Source organism: Hipposideros armiger, unplaced genomic scaffold (assembly GCF_001890085.2).
Source record: "Hipposideros armiger isolate ML-2016 unplaced genomic scaffold, ASM189008v1 scaffold_501, whole genome shotgun sequence".
Classification (NCBI taxonomy): Eukaryota; Metazoa; Chordata; class Mammalia; order Chiroptera; family Hipposideridae; genus Hipposideros; species Hipposideros armiger.
Genome location: NW_017731851.1, coordinates 599,305 through 608,893, shown reverse-complemented (window position 1 = coordinate 608,893; position 9,589 = coordinate 599,305). Strand labels below are relative to the sequence as shown.

At 39.4% G+C, this 9,589-nt stretch overlaps 1 protein-coding gene across 1 annotated transcript in view; it reads right to left on the bottom strand.

Annotated features, from left to right (window-relative positions):
* Positions 1 to 9,589, bottom strand: part of DR1 (down-regulator of transcription 1) — a 30,888-nt gene that overhangs the window by 11,035 nt on the left and 10,264 nt on the right. The window contains exon 2 of the mRNA XM_019667582.1: positions 6,227 to 6,390. Coding sequence (XP_019523127.1) covers positions 6,227 to 6,390 — 164 coding nt within the window. The remainder of the gene's footprint in view (positions 1 to 6,226; positions 6,391 to 9,589) is intronic.

Below are 9,589 nucleotides of genomic sequence, written 5' to 3'. Positions count from 1 at the left end.
TTCCAATCCCCTAATTCCCCAATAAAAATCTTAAAAAAAAAAAAAAGTAATACACAGATAACATCTCTTAAAATATGTATACATTTTTTGGGGGGGCAGCCCCTGTATATAGAAACAAACACAGAGAGGCAGCCAAAATGAGGAGACAAAGAAACATGTCCCAAATGAAAGAACAGGACAAGACACCAGAAAAAAACAAAATGGAGACAAGCAATCTACCAGATACAGTGTTCAAAACACTGGTTATAAGGATGTTCAATGAACTTAAGGGAAGAATAGATCATCTCAGTGAGAACTTTAAGAGATTGGAAACATAAAAATGAACCAGTTAGAAATGAATACAATAACTGAAATGAATACATTAGATGGAATCAACAGCAGACTAGATAAAGCAGAGGATCGATCAGCAATTTGGAAGACAAGGTAGCAAAAATCACCCAATTGTAACAGCAAAAAGGAAAAAGAATTTTAAAAAATGAACATAACAAATACAATTTCACTTAGTTGAGGTCACTGCCCAGAAGATGGAGGGGATCGTCCACCTCTTCTACCATAGGGATGATGTCATGAGGGGGGGACTGTGAGCTGTAGGCCTAGTGTTGGGAGATCACTAAGCTGGGGCTGTGCCAGTCCCAGGATGAAGGTTTCCCTGTCTCCTTCCAATCTGGGGCTCAGCTTTGTCATTTCTTTACTATGTGCGTTGTCATAGGCACTGTCCAACATGCAGCAATCAACCAGAGCCATCTGAACTAGTTGTACTGGGTCCCTAATGCCGATCTACCATGTGGATGCCCATTCCTACCAAGGAAAATGTGACAATAGCCACAGTGATAGGCTTACTACCTGATGTTCGGCAGATCTGTTTCAGATGTTTTTCATGAGGCAATTGGGCCGGCAGCAGCCACACATGGTGCCCGTGGGGCATCATACAGAATATTTCTCAGGCCGAGCCCAGGGATGTTTTAAGACAATTTCAAACAGACCTGGAGAACATGGAAAGGTAAATCATGACCCGGAATGAGCAGCTAAAACTTACCTATGAATACCTAAAACCGAGTTGCATACAGAACAGTGCTGTTATCTGAACTCTAATATGCTGACCTTTCAAAGACCATAGGCCAGCAGTTCTCAACCTGTGGGTCGCGACCCCTTTGAGAGTCAAACGACCCTTTCACAGGGGTTGCCTAAGACCATCAGAAAACAAAAAGATATTTACATTACGATTCGTAACAGTAGCAAAATTACAGTTATAGAGTAGCAAAGAAAATAATTTTATGATTGGGGGTCACCACAACATGAGGAACTGTATTAAGGGGTCGCGGCATTAGGAAGGTTGAGAACCGCTGCCATAGGCCAATACTAGGGTTAACATTTTCCTCCTGAGTTTTATGTTTTCCTGGATCTGAGTTGTTTATGGTTCTATTTTCTTTTCTACCTGAGTTGCCTACCTGAATATATCACTAGCCTGAGGCACTGTCTTAACTTCCAGGTCATCTAACAGAATGATCTTTAACTTGAAAATACTTTCCTTAGAGAAATTAACTATGTACTCATGTAGCCTTCTTCTGCCTCTGGAAAATTTGTCCTTTCTGTTTATTATATAATCACTTGGGGATGGATTTGTTAATATGGTGTGATATAGATGTTCAATTCCATTTTTTATCCATTGGGATAATCCCTTATAGCAGCACAGTATATTAAAGAAGCCATCCTCCCCACTGATTTATAATGCTGACATAAATCAAGTTGTCATATCTGAATGGGAGGTGTTTTTTTTTAGTGTTCTAGTCTATTCTAGTCATACGTATGTTTGTCTTACCCTATACCACAATGATATAATTACAAGTTTATAATTAAAATAGCCTTTCATAATAATTATAACTTTATAATTAACTTAGCATTTCATAAGACATATCCAATTTGTCCTTTAGCAGTAACTGGGCTTTTCTTGGACTTCTGGCCTTTTACATAAATATTGCAATCAACTTATTATTCTCCAAATAAAGTCTGTTGTGATTTTTATTGGAAAAAAGTTAACCACCACATAATTCTTGGCCTCAAGGAGCTTGGGGTATAGTGGAAAATTAGGTGAAAATTAGGTAGCCTGCATTTTTTAACTTGAATTGAAGTTATTTTTTAAGTGTCAATGCTAGAAGCCAACATTTCTCTTTTTTTGTTTTTTAAAGGGAAAAGCATAGTAGTGTATTTTCAATAAGATTGGATGGAGGGCCGGCCGAGTGGCGCACTGGTTAAGAGCTGGCTTGGGACGCCTGAGGGCCCCGGTTCGGATCCCACATATGAGGGCCAGTGACATTGTCCTCTACAGCTAAGATGATGAACAACAGCTCAACCTGGAGCTGGGCTGCCCTGAGTTGCTGGCAATGGCATAGGCTGCAGCCCCTCCTGCAGTGGGTTGCCATGGGCTACCGTGTGTAGCCAGCAGCCAGCATGAGCAGAACAACAGCCGCAATGAGCGGCTGTCCAGAAGCCGCGACTGATCTGCCTCGCCCAGGAAGAGCGCAATGATGGTGCCAACTTGGGCCAGTGAAGCAACGTCCTCCACAACTAGACTGAAGAACAAAANAAGGAAGAAAAGAAACCCAAGCAAGTGCCTCCTCCAGCCTGGCAATCTCCCTCTGGAGCCCCCTACTGGCAACAGTCTAACAGTAGTCAACTAGAAAAAGTGGGAGTGTGGTTTGTAGAGTACTAGGCCCTGCCACAAATCAGAGCATAGAAAGGAGGGTTTCAGTCTAAAACAACTACTTAGTAATTGGCACATTCCTGTATCACCCAAACTGCATGTGATGTCTCTGCACTTCACATCTCTTCATATCTTCCTCATAAAAGTCATCAGCCTCATATTATAGTTGTTAAGTGTATCTATATTATATCTCCCCTACAAAAACTTTTTTTGTTTAGGAAATGACAAAGCAGGTATTCCCTCTAATAACTACTTTCCCCCATTTTTATAAAGAAATATGGAAAATAGTTATTCTAACACACAGGTATATTTACTATTATGGCAGGAATACCCAGAGTTTAAAATAGACTAAGAGTGCTTCACAAAAAACATTTTAAGAATTCGTAAGAAGCTTGTAGGGCAAAACATGTATGTCAACTTAAGAATACCTACTCTGGGGCTGGCCAAGTTGCTCAGCTGGTTAAGAGCAACAGGGTCGCTGGTTCAATTCTCGAGCTGAGCTGCTGCTGAGCTGCCAAACAGGTGGCAGGATGGCTCAGCTAAAAAAAAAACCAAAATAAAAAAAGAATACCTACTCTGTGGCCTAATTAACTATAGACAGGTACAATTTTGTAGCACAGAAAAAAATTCAAATAATTTCAAGTCTGTATACACATTTTATTACAACTGTGCTTGATATCACAGTTTATTCAATGATCTGCAAAGACATGTACTGGTTATATTTAAAATTTAACTGACTTTTAGATACCATGGTCTCAACCAGCTCCCATACTTTTCTCTCTGAATGTAAAAGCATTCCTATGGCTTTAAAATCATTGTTAATTGATGAACTGTATTTGTATTAACTTGTACAAATTAAAAATTCCAGTGGTATCTATTCTAATTTCCTTTTGCCCTCTTGCCTCTTACCCAAACCATTCTAAGGAGCTTCCTTCTAAAATGCAAGTGTGAAAGAGAGATAAGTGGACATATACTACCTAATTCATTTCTTCTTTTGGATATTTTCATTATGTCTTAATATTCTCACTCCCACATACTGACTCATGTATAATTTATAGTTAACTTTAATCTCTATTTTTAATGTTTCCCCCTTTCCAAATATTTGCTACTAGCAGTGAAAGACAGCTTCAAATGAGGCTGCTATTGTGTTAGCATTTAAAATAAAGTCTCAAATATGAAGTAAAATGAAAGTGATGAAAAAGATGTTATATTTACTTATCAGTTCCTTTTACATTTAGGACTTAATTAAGTACTTTGTACTCTAGGGAAGAAGTACTAGGCAGCTACTACGATTTTACCTCTCTGCTCATTTTCCTACTAGAGCAAAGACTCTTCACCCATAGGTCAGGGCAAGAAAAAAGGGTGATAAGGGAGAAGTAATAAAAAACAGATGACAAGGGGAGAGAGGTAAAAGACAGATTTGGCAGGCAGTCAATTATTTGTTTCATTCATCTTTTTGCCCCGGAAAGGATAAAGAATGTTCCACTTAAAAGTTCCAAAATAAATTTAAGTACACAAAATGGTGGCTAGAGCCTTAGCATGGTACTGTAGAAAGAGCACGTTTTGGAATCAGAAGATAGTTTGAATTGAGACTCCAATTTCCTAACTGTATGAACTTACCTGTTTTATTTAACTCAATCCTTCCTGGTACACTAAGCTCTATAATGATAGGAAACTATGTCTCTTTCATATACTGTTGTAAGCCAAGCACATAGTTGTGTCTGGTGACTAGTGAGGACTTTAGTAACTATCTGTAGAACAAATGAGTGAATGATCTCATGCAAGTTTCTCTATCTCTGAGTCTGTTTCTTAATGTGAAATAGATATAATAAAACTTAATATTATTCATAAAAACTCTGCAAAGTATGTAAAGTATCTAGCAGAGAGAGCATCTTTTTCCTTTCATTATCAAATATTTAATTTGCAATAGCAAAGAATCAATGATAGTCATTAATTTCTTTTTTATCATTGCTCCTTGTGACCTCATATTTTATTGATTATAACACTGTATGTGTTCACGCCTACTTCAAAGGCTTATCCTCTTTGGTACTTATCTCATAGGCTGTTGTAAGGATTAAATGAAATTACACAGGTAAATTATTTGGCAACATGATTAACACATGGTTAGAGCTCAATAAATGTTGTTTTTACTTTCTTACTAGTTTGAATGCTATCTGGTGTCTAGTGCCTGATAACACTTAAAATTCAAAATTTTTTGATGTAAACCAAACTGGCTGCTAAGACTACAAAGAGATCAATTATGGTGCTAATCAGATTATGTAAAATGATACTTCCCAGTTCTATTGATAACTACAGTAACTGATAGGAAATCTCACTTCTTCTATTTAACCCCAAACTGCCTTAGAATTTCAAATGAGAAGCTAGAACTTAGTTGAGAGGCATATCTTAGTTGAGAAGCCAAATCTTAGTAGGGAAAAAACAGCTTCAAATTCTCTCCTCCTGTTTTTTTTAAATAGAGGGATATTAGTACTCAGGTGCTAATTGTTCACAGGCTAGGGTATTAGAACTGTTAAGAAGCAAAAAAAGAAGGGCTGCTTCACTAGCCCTTCAAAAAATTTTAAATGTATATTAAAATTACATTTTAAATGTATATTAAATGTTTTAAATGTATATTAAAGATCTAATTTAGGGCCAGCCGAGTGGCGCGATGGTTAAGAACTGGCTTGGGACACCAGAGGACCCTAGTTCGGATTCCACATATGAGGGCCAGTGACACTGCCCTCCACAGCTAAGATGATGAACAACAGCTCAACCTGGAGCTGGGCTGCCGTGAGTCGCTGGCGACGGCATAGGCTGCAGCCCCTGTGGCAGCAGGTTGCCATGGGCTATCGTGTGTAGCCAGCAGCCAGTGTGAGTGGCCAGCAGCCGCAGTGAGCGGTTGTCCAGAAGCTGGCAACTGATCTGCCTCGCCCAGGAAGAGCGCAATGATGGTGCCAACTTGGGCCAGTGAAGCAACGTCCTCCACAACTAGACTGAAGAACAAAACGACAGCAACTTGTCTGTCCCCTTCCCCCAATTCCCCAGCACTGTTCCCATCCCCCCAATTCCCCAATAAAAATTCTTAAAAAAAAAAAACAGATCTAATTTAACTACAAAGTAGATGTTAATCAGATTTTCTTATATACCACTCATCATAAAATTTGATAAGAGTATTTTCTCACCAGCTCATCATTTTAAATCATAAGAATGTTTAGGTAAACTTTTCATGCTTTTAAAATAGTCATTCTGTCGGAGAGAACATCAAAGTAAAATCACAGTAGTTATTTAGCATTGTTCTCCTTAGAAAACAGGTTCCTACAAATATTTACTTTTATGTGAAATAACTGGCCAAACAAAGTCAAACTGGCCATCTCTAAACATCAAACTCTATGATAAAATAATCAGCCATAGAAAGAAAATCCTCTGAGATACACTGATTTAGGAAATGATTTCAGAAACTAATCTGATTTCTATTAATAAACAGGGTAGAATTCAGATTAAAAGAATTTAAAATGCATTACTTACTTTTGCAAACAATTCCTGTTGCTGTCTCAATAACTCTTCTTCAGGAATGCCAAGGTTTTCCAAACGAGAATTGGCCTTTCTTCTTTTTAATGCTACAGTCTTGCATTCTTGTAAGACTTCTTTTACTTCACTGATATAAGAACCAAAGCCCAAACTTTCTAGTGCTAGGTAAATGAAAATATGAAAACATGAAAGAATGATAAAACACAGCTATTCCCCACATGTAGAACTTTAAGTTTTTGTTTTGTATTTGTTTTTTTATAAAGGGGGAGGTTGTTGTTTTCTAATAATTTTACCTATTTTATAAGTTGCACAGTAATTATCTGGATGGCTAAGACAAATTATTTTATCAACTTTTTAAATGTCAGATTGCAAATTAGTTAAAACTTAAAAAAATATTTCAAGGCACAGGCCTTGACTTTTCCTTTCTTTCTGACTAATTTTTTAAAAACCAAAGCATTCCCTGTGAAGAAAAAAATAGTCCAATGTAAGAACATGTGGTTTTAGTAAGAAAACATTTTTCCTATACCACTCATAGTAAATCAAACATTATTAAGTCAGTCAGTTTCTCAAATACCAAAAAAGCAAATATTTGGAATATATTTGTTAATAACATATTCTGTGCCACTTGGCTTAGAAAAAATAGGTTGGTAACACATGATCTGAGTTTCAGTAGGATAGGATGAAAGACTAGATAAGCTCTTTTGTCCAATATTCAACAGATACTATTTTTAGCAAAGACACTCAAACTGCCAAGTTTAAGAAATACTGGTGGAAATCACTTATGAAATTCAGCATTTATATTCAGCCAACAAGTTTCCCTTGAAAATAAAACTTAACAGGAAGCACTATTAAAACATTTTAAGTGATGTGGAAGAAATACTGGGATAAAGGAAGATTATAAGGCTAGAGGAAGCATTAACAAAAAATTCTCTCCCTTATTTTTTCTTTTTTTTTTTACATTTGAAAGAAAATTTTACAAAAAAATAATCCACTCTCTAAATGCTTTCTGTATGTAATCCAGAAAGACAAGGTATAAAATTTCCTTTTGACTCACAGTATATAAAATTATATTTTATAGTTTCTTATATGTTGACATTTTGAATGATTTCAACTTTACCTCAAATGTTAAAACTACAATAATTTCATCAATCTTTAGAAGTAATCTGATGCCAAAAAGCAGAGTACTATTACATGAATTTTAATTAACTTATTGACTCCTCTTGCCACCCAAAAAAAACTTCAGTAAGGCATTATTCTGAGTTCTCTCTATCAAATTAGCCACCACAGACTTCCAGTCAAGATGGTAGAGAAGGTAAACACTGATGGCTTCCTCCCATGACCACATCAAAATTATAACTAAATGATAGAACAACCACTCTTGAGAACTACCTGAAGATTAAATGAACAGAACTCCTATAACTAAGGATATAGAGAAGCCACAACAAGGGGTAGTTAAGAATCTGGAAGGATATCTCTGGTCCACAGGTCCCCACTGAGGAGCAAGGGGTTTCAGCCCTACACCTGGCTCCCCAGCCCAGACCATCAGTGCCAGGAATAGGAGTCCCCACAACATCTGGTTGTGAAAATCAGTGGGGATACAGTCTGGGTGAGACGGATAGCTGCTGTAGACCGAGGAGTCCTCTTAAAGGGCCAGAGCACAGACACTCACCCTGAGGTCCAGGGAAGGGACACCAGCTAGAAAAGCACCAGGGACATATGGGGAAGAACTGCATTGTCTGGCTTCAGGGTGAGGCTGGAGGGGGAGCTCCTTCCGGGACTCAAGTGCTGGCAAGTGCCACCGTTCCTTTGTTGAACCCTAACTCCACCCAGCCAGCAGGCGCAGGCGGATGCCAAATGTGAGCCTCCATCAACTTAACTAACACTGCTCTCGACCCATCCTGGTGATTCTCTGAGACCCCATACCACCCAATTCACCTGCTGGCTGGAACTTCTTTCAGAGGCTAATCCACACAAGTGGCCAGCTTAGGACTATGCTGCAAACTTGCCTAAAATCTCTCAAACCCCAAACAAGAAGAAGCTGGCCTCAAGCGTGCCCTGTATCTCTTGCTAAGCTGCCACAAGCCCAACACTAGTGGCAGCCAGCCTCAGTTCACAGCATAACCACTCCCAGGCGTCTCCAAACCCAACACAGGCAACTACCAACTGCAGATCACTTAGTAGTTCCTACCAGCTGGCCCCAGGCCTGGGCACAAGCAGCAGCTGACCTTGGCCTGCTGACCTTGGCCTGCACCAGAGCCCCACCAAAGAGGTCCCAGAACCAACACACCTGGTGCCAGCTTCAGACCACACCAGAACACTAACTAATTAGCACCACAAATGACACACCCAAAGGGTAGACTCAGCAGACACCAGAGCCTGGCTAGAGCAAATCCTGCTATGTGGGGTCAGCCCTAGTACAATAGCTTGTTTGCTATAGTCACTGCCAATCCTCATAGCCAGTAAGCCTGAGGGTCAATCCCACCCACTGACATGCTAATAGCAATCAAAGCTCAACTAAACAGGAGAGAACACACAACCCACACAAGGGACATCTGGAGCACCTGGCTCTGATGAACTGGGAGACTGTGCCACACAGCCCCACAAGACACCTACTACATAAGGCCACTCTGCCCAAACTGGGAGACATAGCAGATCAAACTAATACAGAGGGTGCCTAAAAATGTATACACATTTTAAGAAAGGAAAAAGCTGCACTAAAATTGTAATACTTTATACCAATAACAAAAGATGAATACAAGTCACATTTGACTTCTGCAATTACACGAGGTGCTCAAAGTGGTTACCGTCAGCATCCACACACTTCTGATTACAGTGAACTACTGCTTGAGCAATGTTGACCAAAGTGTCCATTTGTATCGCTGCATATGCAGTTTCAATTTTTTTCCAAAATACCACCAGTGTAGCCTATTTTCTACAGTATACCAAATCCTTGAAGGTCCCTCACAGGTAGAAGTCAAGGGGTGTTAAGTCAGGAGAACGTTCTCGAATTTCAAATACCACTTCAAAATGGTCTTGCACTCCTCAAATGACAACTGTGCTTCTGCCATTTTCTTTGTCCTGCCTGTCACATGGTGACTCTAGCATTCATTTGATTAACATCATCTTTTGAGAGAATGTCATACTACACATTCTACCATAATTCAATTCAACTTTGAAAAGTAATACACAGGGCCGGCCGAGTGGCGCATTGGTTAAGAGCTGGCTTGGGACGCCAGAGGGCCCCGGTTCGGTTCCCACATATGAAGGCCAGTGACACTGCCCTCTACAGCTAAGATGCTGAACAACAGCTCAACCTGGAGCTGGGCTGCCATGAGTCGCTGGCGACGGCATAGGCTGCAG